Consider the following 21,913-nt stretch of genomic DNA (forward strand, 5'->3'; position numbering starts at 1 on the left):
AATGGACCTGATCTTTGTCAGTTTTACTTTACTCTCAGGACTCTGAATAGCAGCAGTCAAAACTGACAAAATTGGTCAATTTTCATTTTGCTGAGTCTTGGAAAAACAAGGAGCAGCAATAAAGGTATTGGAGCTCTGCAGGTTTAGTAAGACAATATTACGTCACTTTACATTTGGAAAGTTATCTTCATAATCCTCAGGATGAGAAGCTTTAAATTCTTAAATGAAAACTCAGAATCTACAAAATAAATGGAAACTTTCCTTGGTGAGTGTCTACTTGCTAAAGCTAAGTGAATTTTTTTTTTTTCAAACTCTGGCCTATAAAAACATCATTGCCTCTGTTTAACCGATGGAGAAACAGAGCAAAAAAAAAAAAAAAGACTTGGTTGGAAACACTGTAGTCTGGTGGCTTACTCAGAGGACTTGTAGGGGAAGGGTCAGACCTGGTACCTAATTTTGGTTCTAGTACTAGTTGTTATGACCTTAGGCAAGTCAGATAGCCTCTGAGCCTTTGTTTTCCTGTCTGTGAAGTGGCAGTAATATTTACACACTAAATAATGTTTTATGGTGCTATATAGGGGCAAGTATTACAGGCAAACATGAAATGGAGCTTCTGGTTCCCAGTTCTATGCTAAATCCACTAGATCATTAGGCTTCAGAGGAGGTATCTTCAAAAATACAATTTTTTTTAAAGTAGCTCTTTGCTATTTTGCAAAGATTCTAAATTACAAAACATTTTTCTGAATATTTGTGAAATTACTACAATTTCATTGAAGTTTTACAATTTTAAAACATCCAAATTTCATGGAGGAAGGAAGTCCACAATTAATATTTTATGCACTTTACTTCTGTCTACATTTGTACTTTTTAGTTTGAGCACCAAATGCCATAAAAATTAACTTTTTTATTACATTTTGACAGTAAAATTGGATCTAGGTCCAGTCCACATCACTCTTGAGACTGCACACATCCGTGTATAAGGTTTCTAGCCTGGTTTCCCTGACTGAAGTGGGTAGGATTTTTTCCCTCCCAAATAACGTCATTATAGAAGACTTAGAGAAGTCTATAATATGGTTCTATAATACAATTATAAGGACAAAAATCTCTTCTAATTGGTCAGGGAAACATGCAGGAATGACTTCAGACCATCATGTGGACAAGGCCTTAATTGCAGAGCAGAAGTGATTAATGCTTTATTGCATTTTAATGCAGCTTAAAGTATACACATGCAGGGCTTACTTAAATTATTGTGTAGACTTACTAATCAATTAAAATTTGATATAAATGAAATTCTTGCTTGGATTTTGGTTCTCTATCCTGCCAGTTTTTCATGGTACCACACCTCAAACAGCATTATACTACTACCTGCTTTTGTAGTTTTAGATAAGTCAGATGTTTCAGACAGCTGCATTATTCCTTAACCATGGGGTGTGGGGGTAGGGGGTAGGGTAAGGAAATTGTATCTTGTGGGGATGGGAAGAACCTGGAAAATGCATAGCTGGCTGCTGTTAAATTTGAAGTTATTTTAAAAGTTAGTTAAGTAACTTTAAGTGATCTGTTGTATACCAAGTGATTGATTTACACTTAATACTGTTCACTTTTGGAAAAAAACAGAATTCATTAGCATGTGTTAGAATAAAAACTTTCTAATCAGGAATAATGCAGATTTACTTTTGAGTATTTCTTCTGTGAAAATAGCTCACCTATCTTTCTGCTATACTCACTCGAACAAGAGCACTTAAGATTCTATGCTGCTGAGACTTGAATGTTAAAATAGATTATTACCTCATTATAACTCTTACTTGCATATCAGATTAATTGAGAGAGATCAATTATCTTCTCTCCAGAGTGGGTTGTCTAGCAGCTTGTCCATGTAGTTACGCAGACAGGTATCTCCTTGTGAGATTTGCATAAAATCAACGTATGAGGGAAATTCAGCCATCTCTTACTTTTAATATAGTACATTGGATTTTTAGACAAAATAGTATTCACAGAACATGCTGAATAAGTGACTCACCCCCTCCCCATCTGATTTTGCAGATTGCACACTATAGATCTGCATATTTCTGTAAACAAACATGGTTTTTTGAGCACCTAAATTTGACTAAAACTAGCAATTGGAAGACTGTGAAATCCTCTGCCATTATATTATTAGGAACAACTGATCAAAAAGTTTGATATACAAAACAAGTTATTTGTGCAAAATTTTATGTGTAGCATTGCTTGTTACTTGAAAACTGGCAACTTTGGAGATTAATATGGTAGTATAGTGTTTTTTGTTTTTTTGTTTTGTTTTTTTAAAATATACTAAGTGTTTAGGGCTTCTTGTTTTACAAGGGTATAGATTAGTTATTAAACTAATGAGTTCAAATTAGGATTTTTATACTGTATCTTAGATGTAATTAACAGTTTTAGAGTTAACATTTTTTTTTTTTCCAGAGAAGTCAAAGGCTTTGTCTGCACTACCATTTATGCCGGCAAATTTTATGTTTGTTGGGTGTGGAAAAAAACACACCCCTGAGCAACATAAGTTTCGCAGCATAAGTGCTAGAGTGCACAGTGCTATGTCGGTGGGAGAACTTCTCCCACCGACATAGCTACCACAACTCATTGGGGTGGTTTTATTATGCTGATGGGAAAGCGGCTTTTAGTGGTGTAGCTGCATTGGTACAGCTGTACTTCTGTAAGCTCGCTAGTGTAGACGTAGCCTAAATGCATTCACAGTTTAAAAATGCTAATATGTGTAAAAGGACACTTACAAAAAGTGAAGTGGACTGTTTGGTTATCTAACTTGACTATTGTGTGTTATTAAAAAGCTGCTTATGAGCACTGGAGCACACTTTTTATTTAAAAAAAACATTGAATTTTTTAATGGGGAGGCAGAGTAAATACATATATGGTATTTTAAAGTTTATGCCATATATGAGGGGTTGTGATGGGAAAAGGTACCCTAAAATTTTAGAATGTTTTTTGTGTTGTTTAAGACTGTACCAGTAGGCTAATTCAATTGATCTAATTCTGTTAGCATATTCCCCACATTTGGGAGGTGTATGAATTTTTGAATCCATAAATATTGTGTGTGGGCGGGGGAGAAGGGGACAGGAGGTGTTTTTGTTGTTGTATATGGCTGTGTGCTACTTATAGAGATAATTGGCAGTTCAAGATGTAAGATTTTGACTTGTTAGGTGATCTGGCCAAGAGGACGCACTGCGTAAGGGTAAGGAGAAGAAGGAAAAGCAGGTCATCAGCTTGGGACTGCAGGTTGCCGAAGGGGAAAACATGTTTGGCGTCTGCCATATCTTCGCTTCCTTCAGTGACACTTTTGTCCATGTAACTGATCTCTCTGGCAAGGAAACCATCTGCCGAGTGACTGGTGGTATTCAGGTGAAGGCCGACAGAGACGAGTCTTCGCCCTATGCTGCCATGTTGGCAGCCCAGGATGTTGTCCAGCGGTGCAAGGAGCTGTACATCACAGCCCTTCACATCAAGTTGTGAGCTACAGGTAGAAATAGGACCAAGGCTCCTGGACCTGCTGCCCAGTCAGCCCTCGGAGCTCTCACTCATTCTGAAATGAAGATTGGGAGCATTGAGGATATCGCCCCCATCTCCTCTGACAGCACTCGCAGAAAGGGTGGTCACCAGGGTCATCATCTGTAAACCGTGGCTGGCTTTTGTTTCATCATTAAATCTCTCAAAGAAAGAAAAAAGGGCGGTGGGGGGGGAAGGTTGGACCTTAGCAGTGATGTTTGCTAAGGAAGACAGTCTCTTAGACCAAGGGATAACCTAAATTTGTAATAGTGTGATGATGCTAGGAAAGCTTTTATTGCCACATGTTTGAGATTAATACTTTACATGGTGCAGAGCAACAAGGGTATTATTCGAGTTTTCTGAAACTCGTGATAGTAAACATTATACCATTCATTCTGCATCACATTTTGTCCCACTTAAGTTTTTTTAGTTTCCAAATTTTCTGCTTCATTAATCAAGCTAGTTACTAAGGTTCCAGTATTCTTCCAATGGGTTTATTTTTATGATATCCACAAGAACAGTATAAAGTAAATCTGTATTATAAATACAAAAGCTTATATTGTTACAATTCTTAGTCGTTGACTCTAGCTATGAGAGTTGCCAAACAGATCCTGTAAAATTGGTTTAAATTTATAAAATAGCTTGAGAGACTTTGCTTCCAAATCTGTTATTACTAGAATCAGTGATTAAAAATCCTGTTGAGTTGAATGAGTGTAATATTAAGTCTATCAGGAGTTAAAGTTGCCTATTGTGAATATATGTTGTATGTTTCTATGTGTAATTTGTTAAAACTGTGATACGCCTTAGCATTTAGGCATTAAATCGATTAAACTTCCTTGCATTTTTTTCTGAAGGAATATTCTTACTTCTAACTCTGATATATATGGTACAAAAAATCCTAGAAAACTAGACTGGACAAACATTGCTATGAAATTAATCTAACATTAGAGAACAGCAGTAAACCTCAAATGATTTTGGTAGTATGTGCAGATTGAAATTATTTCTAGCTTTGACCTTCATGTTAATTGTTCAGAACAGCAGACAGTGATGTTTTTGAATGGGTTGTAGACTGCGTACTATACTACCCATCATAAACTGAGGCAAACTAATTGTTCAATTAGCTTTAAAATATTTTTCTTAAATTCAAACCAAAAATCTTAGGATAGCATTATAGAAAGCTAGGTAAACAGTGCTGCTATACCTTAAATTGCTGAATATGCAGTCTCTTTATTCAGATGGGGACTTGAAGGGATAGCATCAAATTGAAAACTACTCAGTTTCAAAAGTGAAGTGAAAAGTAGTTTCAAGTGCTACATTTATTGTGGGCCCTTCTGCCAGTTTTTGTAGTTGTACAATCACATTTTCATGTCTTTGAAATGTTTTTCTCTTCTATTGCCCTGTCAAAACCCACCAAAATTGTGAAGCTATATAAGGGAATCAGTGAAAAGAACTATACATAAAGTGCATTCAAATGCATAAAGAGAAAACAAGCAGAATTTTCTGCAATCTTTTATAGTAATCTTAGATGTTACTTGTAATGATGTTATAAAATAATATTAGGAAACTATTTGAACTGTCTGAATGAGACTTAACAACTAGAAACAAGGAGAGCCAGCACTACGTGACCAGCCAAAATGGTCTGTGGACCATATTTTGAGAAATGCTGATTTACTGTATATTTTTATTTCAGCACTGGATATCGGATGCAGTTTTGTTTACACACAGCACAAATATTCATTTTTTTAAACAGTGTACATGTTATGGATCATAGATAATTTGTGAAATCAAAATGGTTTATAATTTAATATTTAGTAAAGATAAAAACTATAGATAGCATTGGGGGGAAGTGTGAGTTAGTTCTTAAGAACTGGAAGAGTTCAGTGAATGTAAATACGTGTGAACAAAGTACAGAAATTCTGGAAACTCTAAGGGTATACATTTTTAAAATTGTTGAAGTTAATATAGGGAACAGTCTTCAGGGTGATTAAAAGTAACATGAAATGCAATCTATATTTAAAATAATAGAATGCCCGAGTTTTTATTTATAAAAACAAAACCAAAAAACTTTAAAATTTAGAAATTGTCTTCTCTGGGGCTGGAGGCAATCCCTGTTACTGGTGGGCTATTTAAAAGTTGTTAGCATCTGATTCAGTGAGCCAGATTTAAATTGCATGGATTAAAATGGCATATGTATCAAAAAATAATCTGTTTACTGCTATTACAGTAGCATAACTAAGGCTGGGTATACTTTAGAAATTTTTTTCCTAAAATTTTCCCCTATTGGTGTAACTGATTCAAATCTATCATTGGTAGCAGCATCATTGAGCATTAGCGTAGGCAGGGTTCCAGGTGGCTGCAAGGATTTTAAACACTGTCATGTAACCCTGCCTAGACACAGTGATGATGATATAGGTGATCACTGGTGCTTTGTCTATACTAGCACTGCTACTGTGGAGCTGCACTGATAGTAGCAAATGTAGGAATTTTAAGGGAAAAAATCCTACTGTAGACAAGGCTGAAGTCTTCTGCGTTCATAATTTAAAATGTATGTAAACTACTGTGCTCGGGGTCTCGTGTTCAAGTTTATAAAAACATTAAGATGTGGAAACTGTTTTCCATGCTGAAGGCAATGAGGTGATCATTGGCAATCCCAGTTAAATAACTTTTCCTTCACATATTAATAAAAAGGGCTTCAAGAGTAGTATAGTTTTAGCTTCCATGCCTTCATTATGTTGGAAAAAAAGTTATTTTAAAAAAAAAAAACAAGTACAAAAACTACTCTGTAAAGCAGCTGAGACCTTTTCTTTTTTTTAAAAAATCAGATTCTGGGCTTTCTTGTAACTGGTGCTATTTAAGCTTTACATATGTTTCCTGTCACATAACCCTTAATCCTGGGTTAAAGATTTTTTGATCCTCCTTTTTCATGTGATTGTGTTTACCCAACCCCTCTTAATAATTGAGCACTAAAATAATTTAGAATAAAGTGGAAGCATCTTTACTATGAGCAGATGCTTGTGGATGCTACTTGAATTAACCTACAGTTTTGCTTTGAAACTGTATTTTGTATATCTGTGATAAACTGCATCTATAGGCTGGATGCTCTGAATAAATGATTAACAATATTATTCTTAATTTTAATTGTAAATCTATCATGCACTACCCACCACGTACATAGACCTTGGTTCAGAAGAACCTTCCTATTCAGGAAGTACTTAAGCATGTGTTTAAGTCTAAATTAAATCATTGGGACTTAAATATGTGCTTAGGTGCTTTCCTGAATTGAGGCCCTTGTGATTTAAGAGAGAGAACTAGAAGTGCATTGGTTTTTAATGTAACAGTACTGTGTATAGAAGGAGGGAATTATGTATGTTGCTACTTTAATCAAGCGCATGCGGTTAAATATAATTGAAAACTATTCGGCATATAAAACCACAGACTTAATTTTTTTTCCCATTCAGTATTTTTATATACCCAGTTTGTTTTTAATGTATATGTGTTTTCTCTCTTTCTCGTGTTAGTTTTAAATTCAGGTACAAAGATTACACAAAGTTTACTTTTGCTTACAACTGAATCCACTTGTTTGAGACTCTTCATCTTTGTTTCAGATAATATCCCAGAAGAGCTGAAGGACCCATTTTACATAGACCAGTATGAGCAAGAACATATTAAACCACCTGTCATCAAGCTGTTGCAGTCCAGTGAGCTATATTGTCGTGTCTGTAGCCTCATTCTAAAAGGGGATCAGGTGGCTGCTCTGCAGGGACACCAGTCAGTGATTCAGGCTCTGTCTCGGAAAGGGATTTATGTCATGGAGAGTGATGATACCCCTGTGTCTGAATCTGATCTTGCCTGTGCACCAATCAAAATGGTTAGTTTAAAGTTCAAAGATGGATTTAATCATTAAATCTCACCCTTGACTTTGGGGATAGACAATGGAGTAAAGCGCATTTCACCTCTAGGTGGCTAGTCTCAGCAGTTTTTCATGCAAATATATTGTAAATACAGTTAGAATATGTAAAGGTGTTTATTTCTTGATGTATGTTTGACTGCAAATACTTTTTGGTTTGCTCCTTAGAGTTCTCATATGGCAATGATTGATGCTCTAATGATGGCATACACTGTAGAAATGATCAGCATTGAAAAGGTGGTTGCTAGTGTCAAACGTTTTTCTACGTTCAGTGCCTCGAAAGAACTACCCTATGATCTGGAAGATGCAATGGTTTTCTGGATTAATAAGGTAAAACTGATATTTAGAAAGGTTTGCTTACTTCTAGAAAATTGTAACTTCTAAAACTGATTGTTAAAAAGGGCTTGAACAGTGCTTTCTCCATCTTTTGTTAGGCTTCCATTGCTGGAAATGCCCTCTTCTGGTATGGAAGAAAACTATTTTTAATTACTTTAGAAGGTCTTGGCTCTGCACAATGGCAGTGAGCCAACTACCTGTATTCCTAGAGTTATATTGATACTAGTTATTGCTTCCTTTTTTTGCACCTGCAGCTTTTTTAGATTTCTTCCTTCTTGGCTTCCTCATCCCCTCTCAAAAGGCAAATCAATATTTGCCAAGAGGAAAAGGACAAGACTAGTAGGGGAAATGCATTTCCTTTTTTTCTTAGTGGCACAATGGTAGATTTTGTTATCTTTTCAATATAAATTTAAAATTCACAGGATGTTTACTAATCAAATTAGAAAATAGTGCAGTTGGTCTGTTTCCGCCTAAGCTACTTGACAACTCTTTCAGGAACACTGTGGGTAAATATATTTTTTTTTAAACATTTGTGGATTAAAATTGTAAATGGAAGTTGAACCAATATTTATTATCAGGTTAGAATCTGCCAAATAGGAGTTGGAAATAAAATTGATTGTAGATACTAATATACCAGATGATTTTTAGTAGTGGAAACTGTTGCTATTAAAAATACTGCTAATAATGCAATTTTTAAAAGTGTTAGGAGAGAGGGGTTTGGAAGAGATGGCTTATGTTTGTTTAATTTTTAAATCTGGAAGTAGTATATGCAACGTAAAAATAAAAATCACTTTTCTGAAGGGAATCTGGTAACTTTATGATGTTATATTTGTTTGGTAGATGAGGAAAGCATATGGTTTCATGTTCACTAGCCAGTTAGATTTGATTTTGAATATATTCTACTTCAACCACTTATGAAACTTTTCAGAGGCTATCAGTTTAGAGTTTATGCATGAAACCTTTGAATAGTAGTTTCCTTTACATTCCACACTTCTTCCTCCCACAGATTTTAGTGCAGTACTATAAATCTTGTATTGGATAGAAAGTTAATAGTAAATCTGTCTAGCAATGTGTTTTTGTTTTTTTTTTATTTTAATAAAAACAAATTTTCAAGAAATCGGGAAGCTGGTCTACATAACTGTTAAAGCAAAATTAGTTCTCAGATGTTTTTATTTGCACAAAACTTTTATTGAAAAGTAACTTCTCAGGTTATTAATCTGCAACTTATTCTAATAACCTTTGCATTCTGTCAGAATTGTGCTCTATTGCCAATGAGTAAAAAGTTCAGCTATATAGAGGAGTGGGAAGAGACCGTTTATTTAAGAGATTTGGGGACTATTCATTGAACTAACTGACCCTTGCTTTTGTTCTTGAACAACTAGTCTGTCTATGGCGGCACTGAAAGTATTTACAGAGAGTCAGTTTCTACAGTGCCAATTTTATAGTACAGACAACCCCAACACAACTAGAGGAGAATAGACTCCTTTATTGTGTAACAGTGGTATACACAATGAAAGATGAAAGATTAATTGAATTATTATAGTTTTATGTTGTAGAAACATACCTGCCTCTCGCAGGAGAACTAAGAATGTAAATTTACACTTACAACATTTTCATTTCCAAGTATTTATTTTAAATACATTTGAACATTTTTTGGAAGAAATTACTATGTTATGGCTATATTACTAATTAAGCAATTGTATTTGCAACGTGGTACCTTATGTCGCTGCAAAACTTAACTGTATCAGTGGAATGTCAGTTGAATTCAGAAGCAGAGTTTAAAAAAACCCAAAATCATGGGTATTATGAGTCGTATTTCTACAATGGTAGGAAATAAAGATTGATCATTATGTTAAGTGATGACTTCTGGAAATTGGTATGCAATTGCATTTTTATTATCTTTTCCCAACTATTTTAGGTGAACCTTAAAATGAGAGAGATAACAGAGAAAGAGGTCAAATTAAAACAGCAATTACTGGAAAGCCCAGGTCACCAAAAGGTAAAATATATTTAATTTTCTTAGTAGCTGAATTATGAATATTGTCAGTTAAAACTGAAATCATGCTGTGGAATCGGATATAAATGAGTTTCAGTACTTTTTTTATAAAATTCATATGAGGCATCTTCCCCAGTGAAATTCATTTGAGATTTTGTGTATACAGTTTGTTTTCTATTTATCTGCAATGCCCTTACTTCCCTTTAATCCTGTTAGTGCCTTTTGACTTATCTTAACTTATCTTAAGTTCTGGTTAGAATTGAAATAGCTTGTCCAAACTTTGAATGCTGTGATTTTGATAAATACAGTTCAGTTTCAATACCACAAAACATACAGCGTATGTTTTTTAAGTCCTTTCAGGCACAGAGTCTTTGTGCATAAAATGACTATAGCAAGGAAATTCAGGAGGTTAACCTAACTAATAAGTATGTTCTAAGCATTTGAATGGTATATTTGTGTGTGTGCAATTTTTATCCTGTTCCCCCCTTAACTTATGTCACAATGCACTAATGTTGCAAAGATATAGTACACTTTCATTACTGGAGAACGTAAAATGGATTTTCCTCAAATATAAATAAATATAATACTGATAAATTGAGATTGTCTTAATGAATCCTAAAAATAGCTTTCCCATACTTATCCCTCAAATTGGTACTGCTGAGTAAAGGGATACAATTGTAATATGCATAAATGAGGCAAAGATGTTTTACTTTCCATATTGAGGAAGAGTTACTATTTTTTTCAGATCCTTTGACACGATAACATGCTTCAATTTTGAAGGTTTATGTGGTTTTTTTAACTTACAAGTGGTCTTGAGGATCCTGTTACAATTTGGCTATCAGTTGAACATCTTGGATTTCACTGTAATACTTTAAAACTGATCTTTTGGATAAAATCCCTCTAAAATATGAAAGTGTTCATTGCTTAAGTGCGTTTAAGTATTGCTGTGTATAACTTGCTCTGGTGATGATCCTCTCCTATTCCTACATTCCTTTCCTTGCTTCCTGAGCAGTCTCCTTCCAAATGGTATTGGAAATTAGTACCTGTAAGTGAACTACTTTTTACACCAGTTGTCTTCCACAAAACCATTGCTTTTAAACTTTTTCAGAGTGCTTGCTTCCATTAAAATGCTGGTTAGACAAAAAAGTTAAAAACCTTTCTAGCTAAGGTTTTTGGAAATAAAGTTTAGTTTCCATAACATGATTTTACATACTGTATATACAGCATAATCATCACTATACAGCATTTCAGAACTTCAGAATTGTGTTAAAAATACAAGAGTGAGGGATGGGGTGAAATAAAATTACAGTAAGAGGAAAATTAGAATTAGGAATTGTGCTTTTTGCTCATGGTAGACAATTATTTATTACAGCACTAAGGTGATATAAAAACTGGTCAGTTTAAATGTAATAGGTACTTAAATTTTGTAAAAAGAAAAGGAGTACTTGTGGCACCTTAGAGACTAACAAATTTATTAGAGCATAAGCTTTAGTGAGCTACAGCTCACTTCATCGAAATGCATCCGATGAAGTGAGCTGTAGCTCACGAAAGCTTATGCTCTAATAAATTTGTTAGTCTCTAAGGTGCCACAAGTACTCCTTTTCTTTTTGTGAATACAGACTAACACGGCTGCTGCTCTGAAACCTTAAATTTTGTAGTAATTAATTAGATGCATTGCTTGCACTCCCTCATATAATGCTTTGTAGCTACAACTTTGCTAAAAAAAAAAAAATTCAAACTATTTATTAATTTTCTATGTATTTAACAATAACACCCTTAGAATCCTAACCCAGTTAACAGAAGGCTTGAGCCTTCCCTTGCCGGTGTTTACTCCGTTGGTAACCCAGCAAATGTAGGACACCATTGTCCAGTGAGGTGGGTTAGAAGACATGATGGTAAAACATTTGAACACTAAGTTACTGCAGCTGGTGGAAGTGCATCCTTGATGACTTAATGAAAGTAGAGGTAACATACTAGGGAGAAACATAATTAACATATTTTTAGGCCTGATCCAGGGAGACCTTCCTTCCACCTGTTGGCAGAAGTATCTGTGAAAAGAGAGTTTTTAATGGAATTGAACTTACATTGTACAAATCTACTTGCTTTTGGCTGGGGTAGCAAGCTATATGAATAGGCCCCTACCAAATTCACGGTCATGAAAAATGCATCATAGACTGTGAAATCTGGTCTCTTACCCCCCCTTCCCCCCATGAAATCTGTGTTTTGTGTGCTCTTACCCTATACTATACAGATTTCACAGGGGAGACCAGCGTTTCTCAGACTGGGGGTCCTGACCCAAAAGGGAGTTGAAGGGGGTCACAAGGTTTTTTAGGGGGGTCATATTATTGCCACTCTGACTTCTGCATTGACTTCAGAGCTGGGTGGCCAGAGAGCAGTGGCTGTTGGCTGGGCATCCAGCTCTGCAGGCAGTGCCCCGCCAGCGGCATCACAGAAGTAAGGGTGGCAATACCATACCATGTCATCCTTACTTCTGCGCTGCTGCCTTCAGAGCCAGGTAGCTGGAGAGTAGCAGCTGCTGACTGGGTGCCCAGCTCTGGAGGCAGTAGCGCAGAAGGGTGGCAGTATTATATCTTGCCATCCTCACTTCTGCACTGCTGCCTTCAGAGTTGGGCTCCCAGCCAGCAGTGGCTGCTCTCCAGCTGCTCAGCTCTGAAGGCAGCAGCACTGCCAGCAGCAGCACAGAAGTAAGGGTAGCAGTACCGCAACCTCCCCCCAATAACCTTGCGACCTTCTCTTCCCCCTCCCCTCCCATTCCTTTTTAGGTCAGGACCCCTACAATTACAACACCGTGAAATTTCAGATTTAAATAGTTGAATTTGTGAAATTTATGATTTTTAAAATCCCGTGACCATGAAATTTACCAAAATGGACTGTGAATTTGGTAGGGCTCTGTTTGTTAACATTCTGTGTTCTCCTGTTCCTCAGTTCCTCCTTGGCTGCAATATCCCTTCCCTGTCTCTTACAGTATTTGCTTTGTTCATCATTTTCATCATCTAGGGAGAATGGGAACCATCATCTTGGTTGTAAACTGGAAAGAGTGCCAAATTTGGGAGGGGCGGGCACAGTAAATGCAGTTGCTCATCCCTCAGTCATTCTTGTATTTCTGCAAAGAACTGCTGGTTTGCTCAGTCCCACACACACAATTCCCATATTTTATTTGTTTGAGCCAAATATGAGGTCCAAATTAAATTATTTAAATATCTAAAATAAAGAATTGTGTCATTCTTTGGTCAAATCTGTACTTTTACCCTCACACCCATGACTTGTCTGTCTGTACCACAAGTGACACTGTAGCCAGGTGTTTACCTAGTGCTTCATACCCAGACTAAAACAATGGTACTTCACACTAATGGCTCTTTGTTGAGAAGTGGCCTGAAAAGTAAAATAATTTGAAAGATCCTAAAACAGGAAAAAGTATGAAACTTTTAAAACCTAGTGCTGATCATGTCTATAGACTATCCTTAGCTTTCCCTGAACCTAAGTAATGTGTCCAGAAGACTTTCTGAGCTATATTCTCTGGTCTGGACCAGAAGGGTTTGGTGCAGGTCCAAAGGGATATACAAAGGTGGCTGTAAGTTGTCTTTTCCCCTTCCCAAGCCTCGGTCTACCAGGCTAGTTGCTGACAAATTAGAATGGCCTTTAGGATCAGCTGGATTCAGGGATAGGTGGCATAGGAGGGGCAGTGGCAACCCTGAATTCCCATACACTGTGGGAATTCTCCAGTGGCTGGATATGCTGCTTTTAGTGTTGCTTTATGCTACCAGACTTCATTAAACAGACGGATTTCATAGGAGAGTTAGGGGCCCCTATTTTTTCTGCCATAATGATGTTGCAGTCACCAAAAAATAGATTGAAAAACCCGTTTCAATTAATTATTTTATAAATATTTTCATTTTAGGATATAATATTTTATGCTTAATATCAGTCCAAACACGTGTTTGAATTTGACTTTGCTTATCTGAGATCTGTGCTCTGTGCTGCATCAAGAGAGCAGTCAAAATAACTATTGGTATCTCATTAATACCTAAAGGCACCAACTGAGATTGGGGCCCTATTGTGCAAGGCATTGTACAAACACACAGCAAGGAACAATCCCTGCCCAAAGAACTTGCAGTTTAAATATCAAGACATGCAAAAGGTGTGAAAAGAAACGGGCACAGAGAATGGAAGTGACTTGCCCAAAGTTTCAAAGCAAGTCAGTGGCAAAGTGAGGAATAGAATCTCCTTGACTACCAGTCCAGTGCCCTGTAGATCACCCTGGACTGTGAGACCTCCATTATGTAACTTTCAATGCTTTAATTTTATAGCAGGGATACTCCACTTTATACTGAAATTAAACAGTCATTTCAGCATGGAAGGCACGGGTTTAAGAGAATAATGGATTGAAAATAACAATTTAGAATGGAGTGGATTGTTCAGACTCTATTTTTTATTGTGAATGTAATGTCTTTCACTCCAGTAAAGGAAATGAGGAAGCCTATAGTTTGGAATGCTAAGGACTGCTAATGACTGGCTCAAATATAATAAAAATATATATATTGGCACTATATTTAAAATTGATATAAAACTTCTCCATTTTAGTAACCTTAGGTTTAAAGAGAAATCTTTGAAGTTCACCATTAAACTGTTTAAATCTACTGAATAATGTGTAAATAATACACTTTTTAAACTAACCAGATCACCTTAGTATAGGTACTCATTTTATTTGATTTAGCAACTACATTTCCAGTGCATAATAGATTTGATTGTTTCATGATTCTGATTCTTCATCATCATCATCATCATCATCTTACTATTTCTTTTTGTGTAAGCCTGATCTGATGCATGCCCTATCGCACTGCATGCTGGAACCAGTGGAGTATGCGCGTGTGGTACAGTATGATTAACATTATATTACATATGTATGGAGAGCTCCAGGCTGGGGAAAAAAACAAATCTGCACCTGGTAAAGAAAACAAATGGTCTGCCAAAAAAATTAAGATGGCTTTGCCTACAGTGTAGCAAATATTGTTTACCTCTCTCTTCATACAATATAGATATTATTTAACAGACTTAAAGAGCTATATATCTTTTGCAATGGAGACTTAAAGCTAAACTTTATGTATTAAATAACGTAACTTGAAATATGCTGTCACCTAGTTAATTTCTTGCATTTTAATTTTTTATTGAGTGACCTTTGTTCCATTGAACAGAATTTTTCTCAGCCGGTGCCATCCTCAAAAATATATATATTTGTAGAACGGCACACCTTTCCTGAGCTGTCTTGCAGAATGTATAGTATCATTCAGAAAAAAATGCATTTTATGTATATATTTAGAGTAGAATATAGTGGCATAGTAGACCAGATTATAGTAGTAGTCAAAATAGTTTCTCAAATGCAGATTTTTTTTTTCATGTATAAATGAATATTTTCATTCTAAAAAGGATTTCTGCTAGGATTCATAGTGTAATCACTTGTGATATCATTCCATTAATTAACTAGAACTTAAACAGCACACTCTTAAACTGATGAGGTACCTTACTAACCAGCAGGTGATTTCTTAATAATATTAACATTAAATAATTTTTAGATTAGAAAATTACCTAGCAGGAGTTCCAAATGATTTTACTTTCTGTAGTTAGATGACTTTGAGTAGTCAGCTCCTACTTCCCAAAATCTTTAGGGTGAGGTTTTCAGAAGTGCTCAGTATTGACTTGACTTGCTCATGCTGAAATCTTTGGGAGTTTTGCCATTAACTTCTGTGGCCTCTAATTTTGCTGTCATTTCTGAGCACTTTTGAAAATCCCACCCCAAATTTGTTTTTCTGCTGCATAAAACTCTGTTGATGAAATTTTCTGTGGTATTCAGTATCAATTCAAGAGAAGTTTGATCCAGATAACTCATTGCCTGTGAGGTCTGGGTTGATATTAGTAGGGGACAAATGAGAATCTGACACCCTTGCCATGACTAAGTTTTGCATTGGCTTTTCAAGTTTTAAGTGGGTTTGGCCTAGTAGTCTTTGTCTTTTGTATTTGATCGGTTGCACTCACACCTCTAAGTGGGTGGAGCTTGACTTAATCTGCTTTTAGTTTAGGTTAGATTTAGTGTTGGGGAGTGCTTCCAATTGTTACGGAAAAATGTTAAAAAGTAAGTATAATAGTATTCAAACTTGACTTCCATTGGGGTAAGAGGCTAACATTCTAAATGATTCAGGGTAGATATAACCAATTAAAACTAAAGATGCACCATCAGATATTTCAGTAATTATGCAATAAAACATTGTACCTCTTATTAGCATAATATGACTGTGTCTTTTATTTAGGTACGTTATCGACGAGACCATCTTTCAAGCAGGCAATTACCTTATTTTCCATTACTTGAAGACCTGATGAAGGATGGCAGTGATGGTGCTGCTCTTCTAGCTGTGATACACTATTATTGCCCAGAACAAATGAAGTTAGATGGTATGTGAAGAAACTTTTTTTAAAATTACTTTTAATTAAAAAAATTCAACTAGAAACATGGTCAGATATAAAAATATACAATTGATATATACAGTTGGTCATTTTTTGTGCTGCATTGTAGTATTTGTTAAAATATAGCATAACCCAATATTTAATCTGTTGTCCAAAATTAACTTCACATCAGGCAAATACAAATTTTTCATAAGATCAATATTTGGTGTTTCTAAAACAGCCTTTTGATTCATTACTTTGCATCCAAAGGCATTCTGAAGAATATAACAACTGTAGTTCCATATCTAATAAATTCTGATGTACATCTTTATTTTGTTTTACAAATCTAGGAATATCTGAGAATGTTTTTTGTTAAAAGGAGTTATTTTAGTAATTTGCCTTCGAACTTAGTCTTAGGAGAAGGAATAAGTATACAACTGTCCATTTATCTTTAATATTTTTGCCATTCATACATAATTTGGTAACATAATTTGTATATGTGGAGAAAATTTAATCAAACTTAAAAATATAAACTTTTTTGAAATGTTTCGGAATATACAAATCATAAACTTGTATATTTACCCTGAGATTTATTTTCCAGGTATTGTTTTCCTGTGTGATTCATTTTCTTTATTGAACTATACATATTTCTAAGTTTAACTCCTTTATTAAATTTTCTGCTCTCCTACCATGCAGAGTTATTTACATATGTGCAGATTGGCTTAAAATGCCAGCTGTTCAATTGATTCTTACATTTTAATAATCCAAGTCCTGGAGTTATCTCAATTTCATTCCTTTTGATCAATTTGTTCAAAGTAAAGAGTAATATCTTAATAGATAATGGCATATAAATACCAGATATTTAAAAGCCAGACAGCAGAATGTATTCCATTTTTTTAAACTCTAAATAAGTTCTGGAAAGAAAATGATAAAGATGATGTGATGGTAGCTCTTTTTTGTTTAATAATTGTCAGAGTATACACAGTTATTTAGCTAACAATTTGTAAAGTCTGACAGTGGATGGTGATGCACTAATCTGACACTCAAATACATAGTTTTTAAATGTTCTACTGCTTTAATACAATATCAGAGATTTTGTAGCTTTATAATGGAAACAATGGTTTTTTTCTTTGCAATAAAGTTTGCTGCTTCAGAACAAACAGCTTTTTATTCAGTTGGCATGGTTGTGTGTGTTCTGCTTACATTATTTTACCATGCCTGTCACTGCGGTTTACAAGCCCTTGTTTGAATCGGTGTTGCAAATTGAATACAAAACCATTTGTTATGCCCATGTTTGTTCCTTCCTCCTTTCATGTATATATGACTTCATTATGATGGTTGATTTCAATTTAGGACCAGTTCAGAGCGTCACCAAGGATTCCTCAACTTTTCATTCTGGAAACTGTTTTCTTCCAGTTAAATCCGTCTCCAAAGATGATTGTAGCTACCAGGGTGCTTAAAGTCCATCTGCCTGGTAGATAAATGTCATTACTAGTCCATAGGTTGGTCAAGGGGTTCAAGCAGTTTTCTGTATTGGAGTCTCCTATATCCCTATGCTGAAGCTGAGGGTTCTTTTTTTTTTTTTTCCCCCTCCATGTATTGTTTACAGTAGCTATGAAATAAACTGTGAAGCCAGTATTCAATTCACTAGGATAGTTTCAATAATACTTGACTTTATTTTTCCACACCAGATATCTGTTTGAAGGAGGTAACCTCAATTGCAGACAGCCTCTATAATATTCAGCTTCTGAGAGAATTCTCAAATGAGTATCTAAACAAATGTTTTTACCTTACATTGGAGGACATGCTATATGCTCCTTTAGTTCTGAAGGTAAGACATGTAATGGAAACACATTTTTAAGCAAAATGTAGGTAAGGCACTAACCTAAACTATTTTTTTTTTTTTTTTTAAAGCCTAATGTTATGGTTTTCATTGCGGAACTATTCTGGTGGTTTGAGAATGTCAAGCCAGACTTTGTACAGCCCAGGGACATTCAAGAAATAAAAGATGGTGAGATATTTTGACTTGTCGGTAAATATTAAGTCTATTCTATTTGTTTAAGCAAATATAAACTAATGAAATTGGTTGTTTTTACTGCATTGCTCTCTCCATTGATCGATTTCCACCAAAATATTTTGTTGTTTGAAGTTTCTTGAAAACGTGTACATTTTCAAAAAAAATTTGCCTTGAGATCCAGCTGTGGATTGAAAGATATGTGATTGTATCATGTGCTGTCATGTTTCACATTCTTTTAAATAGTTCTCTAGCAACTTCCAGTCTTTGAATGGAGAAGGATGTTAAAATTTTTCCTCATTATTAATTTTAATAATTAAAACTTCATAGACTCACCATCAAATCAGATACAATGAAGATAAGTCGACCACTAGATCATTTCCACTTATTATTATGAGTTTACATATAACTTTCTCCAGCTTTGGGAGTTTTTTGCTTGCTTTTGTTATAGAAGTGCTAATGGCTCACTTCCCTTCTTTTTGAAACTTTGGAGGGCGTTAAACTGTAGTATAATACAGTTTTGCTAAAGTGTAGTTGAGGATTTATTTCTGTCCTCTTGAGATGTTTTTCAAAGGGCAAAGATGAATTACTTTCTTTCATCATATCACGGATCCTCTGTAACTAAAGACCTAAAGCCTCACTTCTTTACCAGACTAATCTGAACTTCTGAATTCATCTGTTAGGTCTCTCTCATGTAATCTTAACTTCAGTTGGACTACTAAATTGAGACTACTTACACCATCTGCTTATGCCCGCAGAAATGAGGCAAGAGTGCTTGCTTAGGTCATTTCTTCTGCAGCATTGGAATCTTTTCCATTAAACATCTGTTGTTCTTGCTTGAATGTTCAGATGATACAGCCCTTTTAAAAACAAGTGTAGTAATTCAAAATACTTAAATTATTAAAAGAACAGGAGTACTTGTGGCACCTTAAAGACTAACAAATTTATTAGAGCATAAGCTTTCGTGGGCTACAGCCCACTTCATCGGATGCATAGAATGGAAAATCTAGTAAGAAGATATATACACTCACATATACAGATAAGTTGGAAGTTGCCATACAAACTGTGAGAGGTTAATTAGAAATGAGCTATTATCAGCAGGAGAAAAAAACTTTTGTAGTGATGATCAAGATGGCCCATTTAGACAGTTAACAAGAAAGTGTGAGGGTACTTAACTTAGGGAAATAGATTCAATATGTGTAATGACCCAGCCACTCCCAGTCTCTATTCAAACCCAAGTTAATGGTATCTAGTTTGCATATTAATTCAAGCTCAGCAGTTTCTCATTGAAGTATGTTTCTGAAGCTTTTCTGTTGCAAAATTGCCACCCTTAGATCTTTTACTGAGTGGCCAGAGAGGTTGAAGTGTTCTACTGGTTTTTGAATGTTATGATTCCTGATGTCAGATTTGTGTCCATTTATTCTTTTGCTTAGAGACTGTCCGGTTTGGCCAATGTACATGGCAGAGGGGCATCGTTGGCACATGGTGGCATATATCACATTGGTAGATGCGCAGGTGAATGAGCCCTAATGGCGTGGCTAATGTAATTAGGTTCTATGATGGTGTCACTTGAATAAATATATGGACAGAATTGGCATCAAGCTTTGTTGCAAGGATAGGTTCCTGGGTTAGTATTTTTGTTGTGTTGTTGCTGGAAAGTATTTGCTTCAGGTTGGGGGGCTGTCTGTAAGCGAGGACTGGTTTGTCTCCCAGAATCTGTGAAAGTGAGGGATTGGTTTTCAGGATAGGTTGTAAATCTGTGATGATGCGCTGGAGAGGTTTTAGTTGGGGGCTGAAGGTGACAGGTAGTGGCGTTCTGTTGTTTTCTTTGTTGGGCCTGTTCTGTAGTAGGTGACTTCTGGGTACTCTTCTGGCTCTGTCAGTCTGTTTTTTCACTTCAGCAGGTGGGTATTGTAGTTGTAAGAATGCTTGATAGAGACTTTGAGGCATTTGTCTCTGTGTGAGGGGTTGGAGCAAACGCGGTTGTATCTTAGAGCTTGGCTGTAGAAAATGGATCGTGTGGTGTGTCCTGGATGGAAGCTGGAGGCATGTACGTAAGTATAGCGGTCAGTAGGTTTCCGATATAGGGTGGTGGTTATGTGATCATCGCTTATTAGCACAGTAGTGTCCAGGAAATGGACTGCTTGTGTGGATTGGTCTAGGCTGAGGTTGATGATCCCACCAATGACTCTGCTTTCACTCCCCCTGCAGTTTGTTGGGTACAGTATTCACATCTGTTTCTTATCTATTGTGCAGTGTTCATGTGTACTCTTGAATAAGTGATACTCTTCATCTTGAAAATGGCTACATTTCAGTAAGAAGTGGAATTATTACTGTGTACGAGGAGTGTCAAACACATGACCCATGGGCAAGATCCAGCCCACAAGACACATGGGGATTGTGCAGAATCTCAGCTTTCATTTTAAAACAAAAATAAGTTCTTAGTACTTATGGCTGCAGAGATCTTCCAGATGTGAACAGAATGTAACCAATGTAGTCATGGCGAACTGAATCTGAAGACAACCTGAAACAGTGTCTCAGAATTGAACTCCCCATCCTCTAGTAATCTGATTGAAGTGTCAGCTATAAAGCCCACTGGTGACCTTTAATTGCCAACATAACCATGTCATTGTTGGTAACTTCAGCAGAAGGAATGGGGAAGGAGGTAGTGGGATTGCAGTTTATGGGGGTTGGGAACTGGGAGTTGCTGCAGGGAAGGAAATGCAGAGCAGAGAACACGGGAGACTCAAAAACAGGGCAGGGGGAAAGAGAAACAAAACAAAGGTACGAATAACAGTGGGCCTAAAAAAAAGCAGCATAGTTTCTGAATGAGTCAATGCGGCAATAGGGCACTGAACAAATAACTTAAGTTCTTTTACTACATAAAAGCCATATTCTCCCTTTGAAATAGAGAGCATTCTGCTGTGCATTGCATGAAATATATAGCCCTGAATTTATTTTCCAGCCCCATGGATTGTAATTCAAACATGGAATTCGACACTTTCTTCCGAATGAGTTTGACACCCTGGTATACGTATGTGAGTTTTAAAGCATTTTGGGATGAAATGTACTATGTAAATGGAAGGTATTTTAATTTAAAATGTTCAATCATCTTCCTATCAGTGACAGACTTGGATACAGTGCTGATTTGAGTCCCATCTTTATTGAAAGGCACTACAATTTTTTTTGTAATACAGCTTTTTAGCACGAAACCTTGTTCTCAAAAGTGCTATTTTAAAATAAATTTAGAAAGTTTGTCATTAGTAACTTCCACATATAGTAATTAAGGTAGAGCGCAGGAAGTAGTGGAGCTCTATCTTGGTTTTTTATTTTGTTGGACCGTTACGTAAAGTGCTTTAGAATCACGTCACATTATAAAATGCTGCTTCTGAATCTCATAACTTATTACTCATGTGGGCTTGTCTTCACTGAAATATAACTTCAGGTATAATCAAGTGTTGCTCACAACCCAACTCATGTCCACACAAAAATCTATAGCTTGAATTAAGTGGTGCTTTAAACTTTAACTAGCTGGCGCATCAGGTGGCATTGGTTGAAGATCTAGTGCTGCTGATGGTCAAGCTAGTAATGCAGTGGGGATGCAGCTTCAGGCTATTATATGAGTTAGCACAGTTCATCAACTGCTAATCAGATTACTCTGTAGTTTGAATGTTTC

At 35.9% G+C, this 21,913-nt stretch overlaps 2 protein-coding genes across 5 annotated transcripts in view; both read left to right on the top strand.

Moving 5' to 3' along the window:
- CAMSAP1 (calmodulin regulated spectrin associated protein 1) overlaps positions 1 to 21,913 on the top strand; it is a 52,601-nt gene that overhangs the window by 9,258 nt on the left and 21,430 nt on the right. For 3 of the 4 annotated variants that reach the window (XM_043499027.1, XM_043499028.1, XM_038375114.2), the window contains exons 3-8: positions 7,134 to 7,396; positions 7,604 to 7,765; positions 9,690 to 9,770; positions 16,091 to 16,232; positions 17,915 to 18,054; positions 18,138 to 18,234. In XM_043499027.1, coding sequence (XP_043354962.1) covers positions 7,134 to 7,396; positions 7,604 to 7,765; positions 9,690 to 9,770; positions 16,091 to 16,232; positions 17,915 to 18,054; positions 18,138 to 18,234 — 885 coding nt within the window. The remainder of the gene's footprint in view (positions 1 to 7,133; positions 7,397 to 7,603; positions 7,766 to 9,689; positions 9,771 to 16,090; positions 16,233 to 17,914; positions 18,055 to 18,137; positions 18,235 to 21,913) is intronic. The other variant, XM_043499029.1, reaches the window with a different exon arrangement.
- On the top strand, positions 3,190 to 3,707 carry LOC119844127 (40S ribosomal protein S14-like; the record flags this gene model as incomplete). Its single annotated transcript, XM_043499032.1, is given in 1 exon segment — positions 3,190 to 3,707. A coding segment is annotated over 1 exon segment (468 nt), but the record flags the coding sequence as incomplete, so codon positions are not given.

Source organism: Dermochelys coriacea, chromosome 16, assembly GCF_009764565.3.
Source record: "Dermochelys coriacea isolate rDerCor1 chromosome 16, rDerCor1.pri.v4, whole genome shotgun sequence".
In the NCBI taxonomy this organism is placed as follows: Eukaryota; Metazoa; Chordata; order Testudines; family Dermochelyidae; genus Dermochelys; species Dermochelys coriacea.